This window comes from Mustela erminea, chromosome 3 (assembly GCF_009829155.1).
Source record: "Mustela erminea isolate mMusErm1 chromosome 3, mMusErm1.Pri, whole genome shotgun sequence".
Lineage (NCBI taxonomy): Eukaryota > Metazoa > Chordata > Mammalia > Carnivora > Mustelidae > Mustela > Mustela erminea.
This window is the reverse complement of record NC_045616.1, coordinates 80154034-80174264: the sequence shown is the minus strand read 5'-3', so window position 1 is coordinate 80174264 and position 20231 is coordinate 80154034. Positions and strand designations below refer to the sequence as shown.

The 20231-nt window shown below is 38.2% G+C and overlaps 1 protein-coding gene and 1 long non-coding RNA gene across 2 annotated transcripts in view; one reads left to right on the top strand and one right to left on the bottom strand.

Moving 5' to 3' along the window:
- LOC116586382 overlaps positions 1 to 20231 on the top strand; it is a 65654-nt gene that overhangs the window by 41904 nt on the left and 3519 nt on the right. The window contains exon 3 of the long non-coding RNA XR_004284011.1: positions 4994 to 5165. This is a non-coding gene — a long non-coding RNA (uncharacterized LOC116586382). The remainder of the gene's footprint in view (positions 1 to 4993; positions 5166 to 20231) is intronic.
- Positions 592 to 15341, bottom strand: C3H5orf46 (chromosome 3 C5orf46 homolog). Its single transcript, XM_032336245.1, has 4 exons — positions 15221 to 15341; positions 10247 to 10382; positions 5865 to 5922; positions 592 to 2110 (listed from the first exon to the last, which is right to left on the bottom strand). Exons 1-3 carry the CDS (start codon positions 15306 to 15308, stop codon positions 5874 to 5876), a joined length of 273 nt encoding a protein of 90 aa, XP_032192136.1. The 5' UTR covers positions 15309 to 15341; the 3' UTR covers positions 592 to 2110; positions 5865 to 5873.

Below are 20231 nucleotides of genomic sequence, written 5' to 3'. Positions count from 1 at the left end.
TAGCTCAATAGCAAAAACCAAAACAAGGTGAAACAGGTAATCTAATTTAAAAATGGGCAAAAGAACCCGAGTAGATATTTTTCCAAAGCAAATACACAGGTGTCAAACAGGTATATGGAAAAATACACAGCATCACTATTCATCAAGGAAATGTAAATCAAAATCACAATATCACCTCCCACATGTTAGAAAGGCAATTATCAAAAAATAAGAAAAAACAGGTGCTGACAAGAACACGGAGAAAAGGTAACGCTTGTGCCCTGTTGGTGGGATGGAAACTGGTGCAGCCACTCTGGAAAACAGTATGCATATTCCTCAAAAAATGAAAAATAGAAATACCATATGATCTAGCAATCTACTTTGGGGTATATATCCCAAGATATCACTATCTTGAAAAGATATGTATACCCCCATGTTCACTGCAACATTGTTTGTAAAAGCCTGGACATGGAAACAATTTAAGTGTCTATTCATGAATTAATGGATAGAGAAATATAATACACACACACACACACACACAGTGGAATATTATTCAGCCTAAAAGGAGAAAATCCTGCCATTATCTTGAGAGCATTATGCTAAGTGAGATAAGTCAGGCAGAGAAAGTATTTGTCTCATTTACATGTGGAATCCAAAAAAAATGGAACTCAGAGAAACAGTAGTTTGATGGTTGCCACGGGCAGAAGGTGGTGGGGGAAATAGGTGAAGGTTGTCAAAGGATACAAATTTGCAGTTATTAGAGCAATACTTTCTGGGGATGATAAGGAGCAGTATGGTGACTGTAGTTAATAATACTGTATCATGGGCTTGTAAGTTGCTAAGAGAGTATATCTTAAAAATTTTTACTCCAAAAAAATAGTAAATATGTGAGTGATAGATGTGTTAACTAACCTAATTCTTACAATCATTTTGTACTATACGTGTATATCAAATGATCACGTTTATACCTTAAACCTACTTAGAATAAATGCAGTTTTATCTCAGTAAAAAAAAAGAAGAAATTGGAACAATCTCTGGAAAATGCAAAAGGTGGTTTGTCTGAATACATTGTAGGGAGTTAGATGAATTTTCAGTATTTTGTAGGTGTTCACTATTAAAGTTATTTCTATTATTAAAGGTTCTTTGTGTTGTATGTAGACATATTCTGGCTATTAAAATAGGAAGCAATACAAAAAAAAAAAAGATTTGTTGAAACACTGCTGTTGCTTTCAGAGTGCTTAGGAAAGGCTAGATGCTGGACAGCTTTTGAGAACCCAGTAGCAGAAATACCGAGATCCTTTATTCTAGGGCACTGCCATAATTATCATCATGCTCCATGATTTCAGTCTGTTCCTACTGGCCACATAAATAATTCTGGGAGAATCTTTCTGGCTCAGGTGGATCAGGTTATACAGGAGTTTGATCCTCTGTGACCAAGTTGGCAAGTACCGTAACAGTGGCCACTGGGCCCCGCCTCTGTGTAATGGGTCCTTTTCCAGACTCTCCCATCCCTGACACTCTCCTATTCTATAAGAATGATGAAGACTCTCTGGAACTGTAGTAAGTTTGTTTCTTTGAAACATGGTTGGTTTTTAATTTACCTAGCCCAGGAGAGTGGACTCAGATGTATTTGAAAGACTTTCCAAAAAGAATATATGAAGCTTTTAACTGTGAAACTTCATACATTTTGGTGGGTGAAGGGTTTGTTCTTTGGAGTCAGGTTCAAATTCCCTTTCTTTCTTTTCCTAGTTCTTTGACTTTGGACACATTACTTTATCTGGGCTGTAGCTTCCTTATTTTGAACCATTCTTTGGATGGCTAATAATAACTTCTGTATATTTTATATTTGTTGGCATTAAATATGCCCCGGAAAGTTACTACTACTACCAATAAAAATCTCAGTTACCTAGGATATGTGACCCCTAAGGAGACATATTTATTCTGACTTCTAGAGGCAAGAATGCAAAGTCAGGATGTTTAAAGTAAGTTGTGTTTGGTTGAGCCAGGTCCTGAATTCTGAGAACTTGCTTGGAGCTGCTTTTGGGGCCTCTGTTCTGGAGGACTCAGGAAGCAGAACTGGAAAAGCAGGATTGGCTGCCCTTGGGTTATTCTGGAGCCTTGCGGGTGTGTCCTTAGAAACACAAGCCAGATAGAGGGAAACAATTACCAACTAGAGAAGGTTTAAGGATTTAAGAAAAATACAAAGAATTTTTAATCTTTAACATTTTAATGCCTTTGCACTTTAAAATGTGAGATGATTTATAATAAATCAACTCTAATAATATTTGATGAAAAGAGCAACAACAACACAAATGAACATGCAAGGTATATGTGGCAAGAATCAGTGACAAGGATGAGGGAAGGAGGTGCATAGGTTAAACTCTGGGATAAAATGAGTCATCAGTTTTACTCTTGAGTTTCTGTAGACAGGAAAAAAGAACAGACCATGCTTCATAAATCTTAAAATGAGAAAAGAAGAAGGAGTTTTTAGGGAAGGCAGGTTTTTTCTTTCTCTAAATTCAGCAAGAATCTTCTTCCATAAGGTATCATGGAGTGGATGGTGAGTAATGTCATGCCCGACTGCAGTTTTGCTCATCAGCAGCGTGAGGATTTCCTGTTAAATGTGTTTATCCCCACCCCCCAGAACACCCCAGAATGTGTTTATTCCCAGGTTCCTCTCTTGGAATTTCTGACTCAGCAACTCTATAAACATGTCATCTAGTGGGTCCATAGTAATTTTTTCTTAATTCAAAATATGTAATTAGAAATTAGGAATTCATGAAGTGCTTTCCCAATTTTTACTTCTTTGATCAAAAAAAAATTTTTTTTAAAGATTTTTATTTATTTATTTGACAGAGAGAAAGATCACAATTAGAGAGAGAGAGGAGGAAGCAGGCTCCCTGCTGAGCAGAAAGCGGGGACTCTATCCCAGGACCCTGGGATCATGACCTGAGCCGAAGGCAGAGGCTTAACCCACTGAGCCACCCAGGCGCCCCAGATCAAAATTTTTTTAATACAAGAAAAGAAATTCATATCTTAAGAGGTCTAGTGACTTAAGTGATATATTCAAGTGATATATTGAATCCCTGTGATATATTTCAAGTGATGCTGGACAATAGGAAAAAAGATTTTAAGTCTGTTAATATAAGGTAATTGTACTACTGTGATTAAGCAGAGGTTGGGAGGGTCTCAGATTAATTAAGTGTCCAGCTGTTGGATCAGTTGCTTTTGAGACCTTGCCCCTCTCTGTAAATCATCTGAGAATGTGTGCTGAAGTTCACCTTCTTTGTAAAACCCTTTTAGTTCCCACCCTTTTCTGCAGACATGTCTCTTACCTCCTTTCTTCAAGGCACGTCCAAGGCACTTCCATACATAACTCTATCATTTCCCTACACAGTCCTGGGGTTCACTGCTAAGTGACAGCCTAGACTATCACCTTCTCAGTGGCTGGACATCATTATTTATCTTGAGAGTACTGGCAGAATCTGACCCATAGTAGGTATAGAGTAAATAAGCACTAAATGGATATGTTAGAAAGGGACATATGTTATAGGAGAAAGATGGGATATCTAGATATCTGTTTATCTGTCTTAATTTAGGAAATACTGAGAACTTTGGTCACATTTTATGTACTGAAGAAATAGGCACTGCTGTGAGTCATTTAATTCTAAGGTGGTGACTTGCTTTTGATTTGATGCAGCAATCATCATACATGTGCAGCCTTTAAAGCTACTTATTAAATGCACAGTCACCAGGGTTTAAAGAGATAACTCCTGATCAAACCATTCAAAATTTAATCTTTGCCTTAGAGGCTTCCTTCTCTCTAGCCCAGTTTTTTTTAATATCCCTAAATTGAGCCATTCCTTCCTGTCAGTAAGAGCATCTACAATTGGTTCATGAATCTATTCAAAGCTTTTTTTAGATTTAGTTTTAAAAAAAAAAGAATTCTGGCATTAAGATCTTGAACAATGAAGTTTCCAAGAGTTTTAACATTAATAAGGAGTAAAGTGAACCTCCACAAGGTCACATAACCAATAGCAGACAAGTTAGAATTTGAACTTCTTTCTTCTCTGTCTTTCGGTCTTTCTACCCCTTCATGACACCTTCTCTGTTGGACCACCTCGTACACTGATTTGTTAGTATAGCACTCTAAGGTTCAGGGTGTGGCTACCAATGGGTGGAGGCATGTACCAGTAGCCTGAATGATGGAAACATAAGTGAATACTTTTAGAAGCTTAGCTGGCTTTGGGGTGAGAATCAGATGTGTGTATGGGTTGGGCATTTCTTGATTTCAAAGCCCAAAAGCCCAAAACTGATTTCTGTCCTTAGAAGCTTATGGAAAAGAGTGGGCTAAGTTCCTGGGTAATATGATAGTAATTTGCTAAGCTTAATAACACCCAGGGTATAAAGTGAAGACTGTAGGGAAAAGGAGCCTTCTTATATCAGACATGAAATAGAAGTTAGGAAAGGCCATGCTTCCTGAAGATGCATATAAGGTAACTGAATTAACCAAAGGGGTAGTGTTTTGTTTCCTTGGGCATCTGGAAGGCATGTGTAAGATCACATAGCTAACTCACTTTTTTCAACTGCCTCCTTCTACACTGTTCTTTGTTCTCCACTTGCACTGCTGCTTACGGATAGAATGCACACCCTGGGATCAGGCTGCCTGAGTTCAAATCCTTTCCTCTTCTCTGACTAACTTGGCCATGTTAGTAACTTGGTCACATTCCTTACTTATAAGATTAAAAAAGAAGAATATCCTTTTCTCATAGTGATGTTAGAATGAAATTAGGTACTACATATATAGAACTTAGCTTAATGCTTAAAACAGAGTATGTACTCAGTTCATGCTAGCTGCTGATACAATAATTACATTCACAGCTATAACATTTCTGTTTTTATATTTCAATATCCATTCTCAGGAGAGACTAGAATAAGGAAATAGTGGCTGTTTCTGAGCACTCAAACTATATTGTTTGTAATTGTGCCTTATTTGTGATTTTGTTTTCCACAGTTCCAGTTACCCATAGTCAACTGAGGTCTGGAAGCAGATGATCCTTTTCCTGACATAATGTTAGAGCATCAGTAATAGCCTGATGCTGTGTCACGGTGACTGTGTCATTCAAGTCGCTTCATCTCATCATGGAGACATTTTATCGTCTCACATCATCATAAGAAGAGGAAAGGTGAGTACAGTACAATAAGATATTCTGAGAGAGAGAGACCACATTTTACAGAGCTTTTATTACATCATATTATTAAAATTCTTCTATTTTATTATTAGTTATCGTTGTTAATCTCTAACTGTGCCTAATTTGTAAATTAAACTTCATTATAGGTATGTGTATATCGGAAAAAGCATGGTATATATGGGATTCTTACTGTTCACTGTGTCAGGCATCCTCTGGCCTCTTGGAATGTATCCCTCACAGATAAGCGGGGGACTACTATAAATCCAACTATGTGGGATTAGAGAGTTTGTTAGTATTTTCTCCTGGAATTAGATTCAACAAATCTCAGTCTTCTCATGAGTAACTAACTGCACAATTACGGGCACTTCTACTCTAGTGCACACAGTCCCCTCATGTCATATGTGCCAGGAACACAAAGCAAGGGAGCAGAGTTGTGGTAGGGCCAGGCCCTCTAACTCCCAGTGCTTGCGTGTTTCACCCCACAGTTGTGCCTCCTCTCTTAAGATAATCTGATTAGGTCAGGGACTTTACGATGATTGAAAAAAAAATGTATTTAAAATTAAGTTTAAGAAACTACAATATAGAAACAACAACAACAAAATACACCTTTTCTGCTTATAGGTAGGCAGAGGGGTGCCCAAATTAAATAACAGTATGCTGTTATTTTAGTTGTAAATTATAAGTTAAAATCACCTGGGAAAGTCACTTTGCTGAATGTTCTCCTTGTTTATCATCAAATTCCATAAATCCTCTTGAAAAGAAAAAAATAAAGAGAAAAAAAATGAATTATGACTGAGATTGAATAAGAATGTTAGAATGATCATTAGGGTGTCTTAAATTGTTTGAGCCACAATTTTCTTCCACAGATTTTCCTATGTCATAAATAAATAAGATTTAAGACTTCCACAACAATTTATAGTTGTAAGCTATTTATGCACAATTACCTCTTTTGAATCTGCCAACAAATCTATTCATTAGGTGTCCATTCATACACAAACTGTATAAGACAGTAATTTGGTATATTCTTTTTAGTAATATAACCCCAGTAATATATCCCACCTGGCAAATAGTATAAATTAATAAAAGTTTGAATTAAATAAATAATAAATGAATGAATAATTTTTTTCTTTTTATGGATGAAGAAACTTTTAAAGCTCAAAGAGATTAAACAACCTGTCTAAATCACATAGCAAAGTCTAAAACTGAGAGCTCTAGAGTCAGGAGTTAATACTAGAAGCACTGTACCATTCAAGGAAAGGGGTACACGGTACATGGTAGCTACAGGAACGGTAAAATGATTAAAAATGTGACCTGTGAGAAGTTTATGGTCTAGTGCAGAAAATAAACACAATCAGATACAAGTAATTTAAAACAGTGAACAAGTAATTTAAAACAATGAGGGGGAAAGAAAATTGATGTGAAGGTTATTCCAAAATATTATGAAATCCAGAGTATGAATACCTGTGTTTTGTAATCATAGGGCTCTGTGATGTCTTCACAGAGCTTATCTTTGAATTGGACTTGAGAAAATGATTAAACTTGCTAGGTGGACAAGTCTACCTAGCAAGGCCTTGCTGGCAGAGAGAAGAGCCATGTGCAAAGATGTTGGGCATTATACAAACATGACCAGTTCTGAAACAAATCATTCGTTATTGGGGCATCAGGTGTTTGATGTTAGGAGTGAGATGCATGATTGAAAGATACATAAGCTTCAGGAAAGAACATTTAACATCAGCCAAATGCATTTGTTCTGATTTTGTAGGCTATGGAAATTCACAAAAGGTTTTCAAGCATGGCAGTAACACAACCCAACTTGTGTTTTTGTTATATAACTCTGAGAGAAAGAGGTTGGTTTGAAGGGAGGCAGACAGAAACAGTGAACTAATCATAAATCTAATAAAAAGAGTTCAGGAAAGAAGTAACAAAGGACTCTACTAGGCCAGCTAGCCAGTGGAGTTGAAGAAAAGCAATGATACAGGAAAAAAATTAGAGGTAGAATATTCTTCAATTCGAGGATTGTGGTAACAAGCAGGAAAAATCCAAGAAGACCCTGAGGTTTTTGGATTCTGGGTGGGTGGGGATGTGATTCCTGAAATAAGGAACATGGGAGGAGGAGCAGGTTTGTGGGATGTTGGGTTTGGGTTTAGACCAGTTAAATTTCAGTTATTGGTGGAAAACCTAGGTGAAATTTTCTAGCAAGCAATTAATCATTTCAGTCTGAAGCTCAATAAAAAGAACACAATAGACATCTGATTCTGGAAGTCACTGGATCATAAGTCAAATAAAAAGAAGAATAAAGAATGGCTAGATGCAGGGAAAGAGCCAGGAAAATGCCATGTCCTGGAAATTCAGCAGGTAAGGGGAAATTCACAAAGATTGGAGCCTTCTTGAGGGGTCAGAGAGATTAAGAATATATATATTTTTCCAAACAATGGTGACCAGAATCCAGTTCACACAGCTCTAAAGTAATTCAGAATGGAGGAAGTGAGCTCTTCTATTCAGTGTCCTGAAAGTACATATCTAGCATTTATTATGTGCCTGACGCAGTACTTAGGCATCAGATATATTGGAGTAAATAAAGAAAATTCTCATCTTTATGAAGTTCCCTCATTCCTGTCGTTTTCACTAATCAAAGCTCATTTCATCTTTTAAGGCCCAGATTGCATCTCACCCTTGCTATAAATACTCCCCTAAGCATCCTGGTGTCAGTCACAGCTCCATTCTCCAGAAATCACCTGTGTTGTTTTACTGACATTCATCTTAGCATATTAGTCATCGTGGCATTTGGTATGTCGTCTTACCATAAGGACTGCAAATCTTTGAGAAGGTTTTACATTTTAGATTTTTCCTTCACAATTTCTGTCCCAACTTTGGTATATACTAATGTACTTAGAAACACTTCTTGATGGTCTTCTCCCATTCCCCATCCCCATTATATTTATGGTCTTCCCTTGGACAGAGAAAGGACAGCTAGATTTTTCCCTTGAGCAAGGACTGCTGTATCTTGCAACAAATATCCCTCAAGATTTCTCAGTCATATTGCAGTAATGGGTTTTAGATCTGATCTTTAAGATATATTTCTTTAATTAATCAATCCAACAATTATTTGCTGAGTGTCTCATTCAGTCTATAAGGTATGTGTTAGAGCGATGAGCTAGATAGATCTGGTCTCTGATATAGCTACATGACTACAAATAAATAAAAATATTATAATGACACTATGACAAGGTAAAGTAAGAGAGAAGAACGAGGGAATGAAAGAAGGTAGTGTGAGTAAGAGTGGTTATAGAACTGTTTTCTGAGGAGGTGACTTTTAGATGAGCTGCAAGATAAAGCACTAGCCACGAAAGAAGGAAGGAGTATTTTAGGAAATGAAAGCAAGAGAGCCTTTGATGGTTTTAAGTTCCAGAAACAGAAAGAACATCATTTACTTGGGAAAAAATGAGAAAAAGTGGAAATGGTTGAAGTCAAGGTGCCATTCCTGAACCCAGAGCTGACAGCAATTGTCTTGTATTTCAGATAATGAGTTTTCAGAGTTAACAGAGGCACGGGGGTGGGGGTGTGTGCTATTTTATGTCTGGAGAATTCCCCAAGGAAGGAATAAAAAGAAATATTATTGCTTCAACTCCTTGCATTGCTTTTGTCATGCTTTGTACAGTATGAATTCTACCGGAGTGTAATGTGTACTTTGTACATGATGGGTGTTACTCTTGCTTCCTTGTCAGTTTCCTCCTTGTTTATATTAACAATCACTGAAACTAAACAGTTGCAAAAGCCAACCACAATAGGAAAAATAACAATACAAAAATAAACATCTGTGAGTTTCAATAATTTGTGCATGTGGATGGTATGCAGAATCCTGCCTATCATGTGATAATGTATTGATTTAAGCAAATCAGAGATTACAACATGGCCCCTGATTACTCCTCTGTAGAAGTGTTTCTTAATCTGTTATTGGTCGTAGACCCTACTGAGAATCAAAAAAAAAAGTCAGAAACATCCCCCCCACTCAAATGCTAAGATGCACATTTACACAAAATGAATAAAAAGTTAAAGGATATGTGGACCTTTAAGTCAAGGCCATGTAGTGTAGAGCATCTAATCAAGGGCTGTCAAAATTGTTGGGATATCAGAATCACCAGCAAGCTTGTTAAGAAGCACGCCCTTAGCTTTGACACAAGATGGGATGAAGGAAACTTCATTTTGTATAAATTATCCAGGAATTCTAGACCACACTTCATCAAACTGGGCTTTGGGGTCTATGAAGGAGAGAATTAGAGACAGGGGCTCAGTGAAGTGGGATTGAAAGCACCTGGAAATTCAGAACAAATTGGATCCTGGAGAGCTGAAAGTAGGAATTACTGTGGTTTGAGTGAGAACAGGGTGAAGTAAAGTTGAAAATCTGAGCTAGGTAGATTGGAGTAAGATGTGTTATGTGTTGGATACAGTGGCTTGGAAGCATGTAAAGAACTCTGGGAAGATTCTGGGTATATGCTCAGCCACCATGGCAGTTCCTCATGACCAACACTCATATGAGAGGTTTTCTAGATTGTCTCTGAGGAAATAATCAGCTACTCTCTTTGCTAACCCTCTTGAGTTTCTCAAACTAGGAAATAAAGGGAGGACTCATCACACCTCTCATTAGTGAACATATCACTACCCACCACCTTCAAAGAATTACAATGCCTGTATTGGATGGGTCCTTTATTTTTTTAACTTTCCAGATGAGGAAACTGAGGCATTCAGAGAAGGAGGGACTTGTTCAAGGTCACCCAGTCAAGTAGCACATGTGGGAAGACCAGAACCTGGCCTTCTGTTCCTGGTCTGGTGCTCTTCCTCCATTCTCCTTGGTCCTGAGATAAAAAATACTTTATGGAACCACTTGTTGGCAATGTGCACACTCCAAAAGAGTTTAGGAAAATTCAGTCAGATGCAAATATAGCTTAGGGTCAGACAATACTTTTCAACTCAAATAATATATTGTCATGCACAGTTCTGTTTCTCATTCATTTTAATACAATGTGGTTATTACCAACAGCAAACTGGACAAAAACAAGGTTTGTCTCAGGGCTTACGTGCTCCTGGTCATGGAGCGGAGGATGAACTCCACTGCATTCTCAATGATCTCTGTGCCCAAGATGTTTAGGAATTTGGGGAATTCTGGCTCTGGGTTTTTGTCCGAGCCATCTGGCTTGTCATCTGGTTTGTCATCTGAAAAACAGAACAGAATCTCAGGTGATTCTCAGCAATAAGAAAGGGAAGACTTTTCTTTGAAGGGAGCTCCTGGACCACTTTGTATCTCCCCTCACTAATTATACAGCCTGGTACAGTTATATTTATAGAACATTTAATGCCTTCCTGGACAAAGTCTTCACATGCATCATCTCACTTATTCCTAAAAACAACATATATTAATACTTAGGTAGACATAGATTTCCTTTCTGGATAGAGAAAATTGAAGCTCACTGAAGTTTAGTAACTTGTCCAGAGTAAAGCAGCTAGTAAATGCCAGTACTAGGATTGAAATATAGGATGTCCTCCCCCTTTTTAAAAAGATTTATTTATTGATTTTAGAGAGAGACAGGGTGTGCAAGTGGGTGGAGGGAGGGGGCGGAAGGAGAGAGAGTCTTCAGTAGACTCTGCACTGAGTGAGGAGCCAGATTCCATGAGCCTGAGATCATGACTTGAGCCAAAAATTAAGAATCAGACATTTAATGGACTGAGCCAGCCAGGTACCTCCAGAATGCCCATTTTAATGTCATTTTCTCCATGCAATCCCTGACCTGTGGTAATGATAATAATGACATAATAATGGGTAGCCTTTGTTAAGGATAGACCTATGACAGATGATCCACATTCATTATCACATCATTTTATTCTCAACAGCAGCACTGTGAAGTAGGCAAAACTATTATCTCAAGCTAAAGGTCAAGAAGGTAAAGTTGAGAGAACTTTAGGAGCTAATTCAAAGCACAGAGTTAGTGAGTGGCCAAAATAGAATTCAGTCCCAAGTCCTCCTGGCATTAAAATCTAGATCCAAAAGCACTCTGCTGAACTGCTTAGCCTTGTTCCCACCCCCCACCCCCATGGAAATACCTTTATTTCTTTATAGTCTCTAAATTTTTCTACAACAAACATAGAATACTTATAAAATACAAATATCATCAACAGCAACAAAAATGTGCTGTAGTGGCCTTTGACAAAAAAAATTATGCTTTAACCACAAGTGTGTCATAAGATTGAAAGTAGTATAATAAGGATGATGACAAGGAGAAATTCTATCACTTGTACCTGATTTGATATTTCTGTAAATAATGACTTTACAAATACCAGGTGATTTTACCCTTGTCCATTTTTATGGGGTATATAGTTCTTACCCCACTGGACTAAGAAACTGAAAAGATCGAGTGACTTGCAGGAGATCTCACAAATAGCAAGAGAGAATGGAATTCTAAATTTAGTCTTCTTACTCTTAACTTTTAGTCAAGTGCCCTTTGGAATGAGGACTAAGGATCCAGGGAGTGAGGCTGGGACATGCAAGGTCCCTTGTGGGGGGGGTGGGCGGAGGTTGGCTTTGCTTTGTAGTCTAAATTGTTCAAGAGATTAAAGGTAAGGGGGGGGGGGCGCCAGGCTCAGTGGGTTAAAGCCCCTGCCTTGGGCTCAGGTCATGATCCTGGGGTCTTGGAATCAAGCCCCGCATTGGGCTCTCTGCTCAGCGGGGAGCCTGCTTCCCCCTCTCTGCCTGCCTCTCTGCTTACTTGTGATCTCTGTCTGTCAAATAAATAAATAAAATCTTAAAAAAAAAAAAAAAAAAAGTAAGGGAGGAGTGTCAGCAGCTTCATGTGGCCTCCTCCCTGGACTCTGGTGCCTGGATAAAGTGGGTCCTTTATCTTTCAGTTTTACTGTAGCCTCACAAGTAATGTCACAGATTTAGTAAATAAAAATTTAGGATACCCAAGTAAAATTAAATGTTGGAAAAACAGCAAATACTTTTTTTGGTGTAAGAATGACCATGCAATATTTAGGTCATATTTAAACTAAGAAATTACTCGTTGTTCATCTGAAATTAAAATTTAACTAGGTATCCTGTATTTCATTTGGTAACCCCACCATAAGTTTTGACTCAAAAAGTCCCAGCATCTAGACCCTGTTTCCCATGACTCTGAATGAGGGAGGTGTAACTAGCTTTTTGTATGGAGACTGTCAAAAATTGCATTAGAAGCTTTGCATCTATATTATATCCTAAAATAGAAACTCTTAGTCAAAAAATGTGGCTTCCAATTCTGCAAGCATTTGTGGTTTACTGTGCCACAACATAAGATTTGGTAGGAGCACCAGTCTAGGACCTTAACCAAAATCAATGTACTAATCACCAAGTATTTGTTCCTTTAGCTGTTAGTGTTTGCATTCAGCAAGTGTTTTTTGAGCCTACCATTATGTACATAGTATATGCTACGAGTTAGGGTATGAACAAACATATAAAGACATGATCCTTTCATGGATTGCCACCACAGGGACCAGAATTGCTGTGTTTTCATCAAGGGAAGAAGGAAGGAGAATGGAGATTTGTGATGTGCCTGTTGAGCAGGTACTGGGATACTTTTTACATGACATGCTTTTATCTTTATTTAGTTCAGTGAAGATACTGTGGTTTTATAGGAGAGAGAACATGTATTCAGAGAAATTAAATGACTCACGTAAAATCACACCTCTAGAATCTGGCTGAGCCAGGGTTTGAGCCTAAATTGCATTATCTACATGATATAATACTATCTTCAAGCAGTTTTCCCCTGAAGACATTTACCAGGTACAAAACAGCAATTTCTTGCATGAAAGGTGGGTCCTTTTTCCTATGTTGCTCTATGCATAATTGCATTGGCACATTAATTTTACTGACCTTTAATTTTAATATGATTACTAAATGCTAGCTTTTCATTATACAAAGAGCCCTTTTTTGGAGTATGTGTGAAGACTGGATCTTTGGCTCTAGCCCTTGGACTACAGCTATATTAAGAGGTTTTAGAATATGGAGGACCATATGTTTTGGAATCCTATATACCTGAGTTTGGTTCCTGTCTTCAGCAAAAAATCCACCACATAACCTTGCACACAATGCTTAACCACTCTGTATCAGTTACTCCGTTGTATTATTGTCAGGATTGAGAGATATTTTATATATATTTCATATATGTCATATATGTGTTTCAATATAAATGCATATATATGTATATAAACCCATATCTGTATATCCATATCATACACACATACACATACACACACACGTGTGTTCATCTGAAACATCTGAAGCGTGTGTGTGTGTGTGTGTGTGTGTGTGTGTATGCCATTATCACAATACCAGGTCAAAGTAAACCTACAATAAATGCTTGCTGCATTACTCTGGATATATATCCATAATAATGAAGATACATAAACACACTCACACACACACACACACACACACACATAATATATTCATAGTAATAGTAGCAAAACAATTTATAGTAGCTTTTTTCTCTAATGTTTTAAGAGATTGTAAAACTTTAAAAATGTGATTAAAATATTAAGGCATTTGAAAATGTTGAGAAACAGAAAGAGAAATATAAATAATAAAAATTAAGAAGTCTGACATACTAGAAACAAATTATCAAAGCCAATAGTTGAATATTTTTTCTTTTCAAATATACTGTGGACTAGCCTTTATTTACATTAAGTACTTTGTTGAGTTTTTCAGTTAATGTTACATAATAAAGTTCAGAAAAAATATATTACTGCTGATATTTGTATAGTGTTTATAGTTTACAAAGTGATGACAGAGGCATATTCATTTGACCTGTTGAAGTTGATTGTTATCACATTTTATAGATGAAGAAACTTGAGATACAAAGCAGTGAACTGATTTAACCAGTTTCAGAGTTCATGAGAGACAGAGCTTCGGCCTGGTCCTTAGCATATAAATCTCATCTTTCACTTTACTGTGGTGGTGACTCTCGAGGAGTTGATGGACACAGTAGTGTCTGAGGCCATCTCTATAGCAGTTCTGTTAGGATATCTGCCTATATGTTCTGCTGGTGGACAGTGGGTGGCTGATGGTGTTGAGTTCTGCCAAGTTATAGTTAGAACATTTCAAAAGGCTCTGGTACTAAATTATTTCCACTGGCTGTGTTTTCTGACCTATCCTTCTGAATAAAGACAAGTCAAGAGCTCTCCATCTTCTGCAGGCCAAAAATAAATTAATTAGGGAGACTCTTAAAGGTGCCTTGTGGTACCCTATTTGCTTGGGACAGACCCGAAAGAAGTAGGTGCTTAATCATAATGGTCAGTCTCAAGAGACCTGGGGTCTCAGTTCCAGGTATGCCTCTTCTACCTTTGTCTTTGCCCAAGTGACTTTCCTTCTGCAAGCTCTGCTTGTTAAGCTGCTGAGAGGGAAATGGATAAAAGTTTGAATGTTTACTTAAAAGGATTATTATGAGAATCAAGTGAGATAATACGTGATAACAATAACAGTTAATATTTATTGGTGCTTATTAAGGACCAGACTTTTGTCTCTTATTCAGTTTACTCCATTTTTATGTTAGCTTTATGAGAAGGTTAGCTGTTGATACTCCCTTTAACATGTGAGACCCAGAGAGGTGAAATAACATGCCTGAAGTCACATTCCTGATCAGTGGACAGCCAGGCCTAGGAGTCTTATTCCAGGGTATATATCCTTTACCTTTAAATATTATTAGTTAGAATGATTAAAAAAAAATCCCCCCATCAAGAAATCTGTAATATAATAGTTTCACTGTATTGCATCAATAATATAAAAAAAAAATCATCCCAAACTTCATACATTCACTGAGGATAGAAGGTACAACTGAAGCACATTAGTCTAAAAATCCTTTTTTTGTTGTTGGATCTGCCTCTTGGCCCTTAGTCTAGTGCTCTTTCTGCACTGCCCAAAGCCCCCTTCCTCTCTTTCCCCTTTATGTTCTGGATCAGCGCCACCACCTCCCTCCACTCCTGGCAGACTACCACACATTGCATGAGCTGCATTGAGGAGCACTTACCGGCCTGGCAAGTCAGGATGAGGGCGAGTAGTCCCAGGACAATTGTCAGCCGCAGCACAGAGACAGCCATGCCTGCAGCACTGGGCATCGGTGCAGATCACCTGTTTGGATGCACCCAGAGACTTGCCCCATTTATAAGGCATTTATAGGTGACATCATCTGCAATGGAATTAGGTTGTTGCACAAGATATCTGCACAGTTTGCGCTTGGATTTCTACTAATGAAGCCTGCCCTATCTTTTAAACCAAAAGTTTTTCATATAGGGAAAGAAAAGCCCTGTCAGTGTTTCTAATGTGTATTTTATAAACAGCACTGGAGTAACTCTTTTATAGGTGGTTCCAATGCTTGCATTGATGATTTGTTGGATATGAGGCAGAATTACCATGCAGGGCCAAGGAGCAGGTGATAAATCAGATTGGTGAGGTGTGCCTCCTCCCCTCCCTGTGTACTCTGCTTGTTTTTCCATGCTCTGAACTCATTACTTGTCCCCACATGGGCATGCCCAGTCACACCCTCATGCCCTTAGCTCATGCTCTTTATTTTTCCCAGGATACCCTCCCCATCATCTCCCCTTAGAACCTTCCTCTTATTCCTCAGGTTCAGGTTCAAATGCCCCCTTCGCTGTGAAACCTTCCTGATGATGATTTCCCGCCCCCTCCCGCCCCCCCCGCCCAACTCCAAACAATTGCTCTGTTGTCTGCCTTCTGGAACCCTGCCATATTGTTTGAGAACAAAGTTCTTGAAGAGCTCTTTTTTCCTTTAGCTCATGGATCTGTTAAGGGCAGAGGGTTTTGTTTACTACTGAATCTTCAAGGAGTTTAGTATGGCTCTCCTAACTGTTCTCAGCTTTGACTTCCTGTTCTTGGGAATCTTGTCCTGGTTCTTCCTGGAAGAGGTAGATGCTCCGCTATGTGCCTGATAAGTGTGTGTTTAAATGTCTCTACCAACACACTGTAGGTACCTTAAGGGCAAGACTGTCTTTCTCAGAGTTGAATACATGTTACTTAAGGCATGTAGCAAACATTAAAAAAAGAAAAGAAAAATAAATTTTTATAGTCGTTAAAAAGGAATATTGGGGTTGAGATGCTGCTATGTATCTCATGGGTAAAATATATTTCCTCTTGAATACAAACACTTAAGGGGATAAGTTTTAGTTCAAGTCTATATGATATTGGTTATCCTGATAACTGCTACAAATTTAGTTAATTGGAATAAGACTTTAGTTCCTAAACTTACAGATTGGCCAAATATATACACTGTGAGTATCAGAGGGCCCTGTTGTATTAATTGAGGTATGGAAATAGGAGACTTATCTGGTGTCACGGAGCCAGGACATGGCTCTCTAACTCAGGTTAGTACTTCTAAATACGAAGCTGCACTTGAAAGCCATCAAGCACCTCTGCTTAGACCCTTCCAGGTCTTCTCTCCAATTCCAACCTATTTTCTTCTTCTCCTCCTCCTTTCCTCCTCCTCCTTCCCCTCCCACACCCCTCTCCCTCCTCTTCCTATTCCTTCTTCGTCGTCGTCTTCTTCATCGTTGTCCTTTTCTTCATCTCCTTCTTCTTTGTCTCCTTCTCCTCCTCCTCCTCCTCCTTGTTTTAAGAGAAAGTTGGGAAAATGTTGAGAGGAGCAGAGGGGGAAAAGAGAATCTTAAGTAGTTACCATGTCCAGCACAGAGCCTGGTGTGGGGCTCAGTCTCAGAACCCTGAGATCATGACCTGAGCCAAAATCAAGAATCAGACGCTTAACCAACTAAGCTGCCCAGGTGCCCCCACGCCAATCTATCTTTTTAAGAAGACCCTGATCCTGTTACTCCTATACAAAAGGTTGTGATCTGGAGATAGTTGTCCATAGTAAGAAGCTTTCAGTGAATTAGATTGATACCATCAGGGTCACCGTTTGGGAAAGCACTGTGCTTGTCCTTTGATCTTAGTGGGAAAATAACAGTCAAGTTTCTTCTTTTAGCCAGGCCTCAGTCCCTGATTTGCATGGGAAAGTACCTTCTATTTTGTATGAGCTTTGAGCCTTCAGGGGACTCTAATTCACCATAAAAATGCTGTTCAGGCAAGCAAAGACTCTAATATTGCAGCCTGGGGAGAGGCCCCTTGGCTTCTCAAAGATACCAGTTAAATGGGCCATGCAGACAAATTCCTGAATCTGCTTTCACTGGTCTGGTATCACAGAAGTAACACCACATTGAGGGGTCAGGATAGCTGGATTCTCTTCCTGTCAGTAGCACTGACTCATTGTACGACCCTGATTAAATACTCTCTAGCCCTGATGCTCAGTTTTCTGTGTTTACTTTATTTTTATCTGTTCTTTTCTGTTGGTTTATTCCTTTTAACTTCAGATTTCAGTTAAAAATGCCTCTTTTCGGAGGAAAACTATGACTCTCTAATGTAACTCAGATCCCTTTATTATTATCTTTTGTATACTCTGTAGTCTTCCCTCTTAGCATTTAAATACTAATTTTTGTTTCATTACTCAACATCTTTCTTCCAGAGATGTTAAAATCCAGGATGGAAGGATTCTGGTCTTTGTTGTTTGCTGAGATAGCTCTGGTTTCCAAAATAGTGCATGTAGAAGGTACAGAAAAAATACATACCAAATAAATGAATAATTTTGAGAAAAGAAGTCTGGTCTTGTTTGATAGTTCTATCAGTTAATACCTGTGATGCTGGCAAATGACTGATGCCACACTCTTGGGTTCCTCATCTGTAAAACTGGGCTATATTATAATTTCCTGCCTATTTGTCTACAGTATTTAAGGATATAAGAGATAACAGATAGAATAACTGATAAGCTGTAAAGAATATTTATTTGTTTCCCCAGTTTTATTGAGAGATACTTGACATACATCACTATATCAGTTAAAGGCATAAAGCATGATGTTTTGATTTACGTGTATTGTGAAATGATTACTATAAAAGGTTTAGTTGACCTAAATCTTCTCAAATAGATACAATATAAAGAAAAGAAAAAGGATAAACATTTTTTCCTTGTGATACTCTCAAGCTCTGAGAGCAAATGCAGAAAAATCTGAGTGTAAACAACCGCTCCAGAACATAGCTAGCTCCTTAATAAAGAAATGAATCTTTTTTAGAGGTAGTGTCTTTGAGCGCCGCACATAATCCTTTCCCTGAGTCAGGAACCACTGTCTGGGCTACTGGAAGGCAACGTGTCACTACTTTCCTATGGATCATATAAAGGGTGGTTAGAGTCCTATACTCTAGTAGCTCATAAATAGGAGTTTGTACCTTTTGGCCGCCTTCCTCCAATTTCCCCTCTCCTCACCCTCTGCCTCTGGTAACTGTTAAGTCTGATCTCATTTCCTATGAGTTTGGTTTTTTATTGTTCTTTTTAAAAATTCCACATGTAAGTAAGATCATGCAATATTTATCTTTCTGACTTACTTGACTTAGCATAATGCCTTCAAGGTCCATCCATGTTGTTACAACTGGTCAGGTTTCCTTGTTCTTTTTTATGGCTTAATAGTATTCCATCGTGTGTGTGTGTGTGTGTGTGTGTGTGTGTGTGTGTGTGTGTAAAATAATCTCTTTATTCATTCATCCACTGATGGCCAGTTAGGTTGTTTCTGTGTCTTGGCAGTTGTAAATAAAGAGCCTTTAATAAGCTGTGACTTATCCCCCATTGACATAAGCAAATGAATTTGCCTTTAGGTGGAGGAGAAACTGAGATTATGTAAGATGGCTTTATCCAAGCCGAGAAGAGGAAGATAGGGACCTTCTCTTGGAATATCATTCTAATGTGGTAAGAAGATACGAGAATGAAAGGAATGTGGGACTCTTTAATTCCTATGGACATTTGCATGAATAAATGATAGTCACCAGAGTTCTTGATATAGGAAAGAATTGCAGTCTGGGTTGAAATCTCACAGAAGGATTTTGATGTATGTGTTACTGGTTAAGCATGGGCTTTGGGATCAGACAGACATGGGTTTAGTTTCAGATTTGCCACTTACAAGTTGTTTGACCTTGTCACCTTAGAAATATTTCCTAATCTCATTATGCTTTGGATCCAATATCTACAAAATAGAAATAATGGTATCTCTCAGGGTTGTTACAAGTATTGGATGGGAAAATAAATACATACAGTTAGCACAATGCCTTGAGCACGCTAAGTGAAAAATAAGTGGTGGACTAATCATTCTATTCCGTTCTACCCTACCCTATCCTATTATTCTACCTTGTCCTATCCAGTTCTGTCCTATGCTCTTCTCTCTTGTCTTGTCCTATCCTGTTCTACCTTGGGTTGTCTGAGAAGTTAAGTTGTTGGAGAAATTAAGTGATTTGTCCAGGCTTGCAAATCATGTATGAGACATAGGAAGGAATCAAACTCAAGGCTGTGTGATTTCAAAGTTTGCACTTTTAACTATTATATTATGTTGTACTGGTATGTGCTTTGGGTCACAGACTGGCAAAAATCCTAGGTCAAACGAAACTTGCACTCATTAGCCTGCTTGCACACGGATCCTTCTGTGTCTGCTTTGTTTTTCCCATTGGTCTGTAGGTTTCCCACTGACTCCTGGATGAAGATCTGACCCACCTTATTCACCTTTATTGTAGCTCAGTTTGATGTATCAGAGGTGCAGGATATGGAGTGTCTTAATCCTTGCAGAAAGTAAACCAGAGATAGGGTTATAAAGTAAAACACAAGATATTCAATTAAATTTGAATTTCAGATAAACACTGAATAATTTTTTTCATGTAAGTATGTCCCAAGTATTTCACGGGATGAACTTAACTAAAAAATATTCGTTGTTCCGCTGAAATTTAAATTTAACCGAGTGTCCTATACTTGTATCTGCCCAATCTTGGCCGTCTTACAGGGGTAGGCACTCATGAGTGTTTTCTTGCATTTAACCCAAGATCAGAGAGTGATGACCAGGATAAGAGGGTCAAATAAATGATTAAAAGTTAGTACATGAGAAGTTAAAATCACATGTGGAAGGGGGAAATTAGAAGTTATTAAGGGGCCCAGTTCTTCTTTA

Coding starts and splice junctions, on each gene's coding strand:
- C3H5orf46 (XM_032336245.1), bottom strand. CDS start 15,308: ATGCCCAGTGCTGCAGGCATGGCTGTCTCTGTGCTGCGGCTGACAATT. Junction 10,383..15,220: donor CATCCTGACTTGCCAGGCCG/GTAAGTGCTCCT, acceptor TCTGTTTTTCAG/ATGACAAACCAGATGACAAG. Junction 5,923..10,246: donor CGCTCCATGACCAGGAGCAC/GTAAGCCCTGAG, acceptor TTTCTTTTCAAG/AGGATTTATGGAATTTGATG.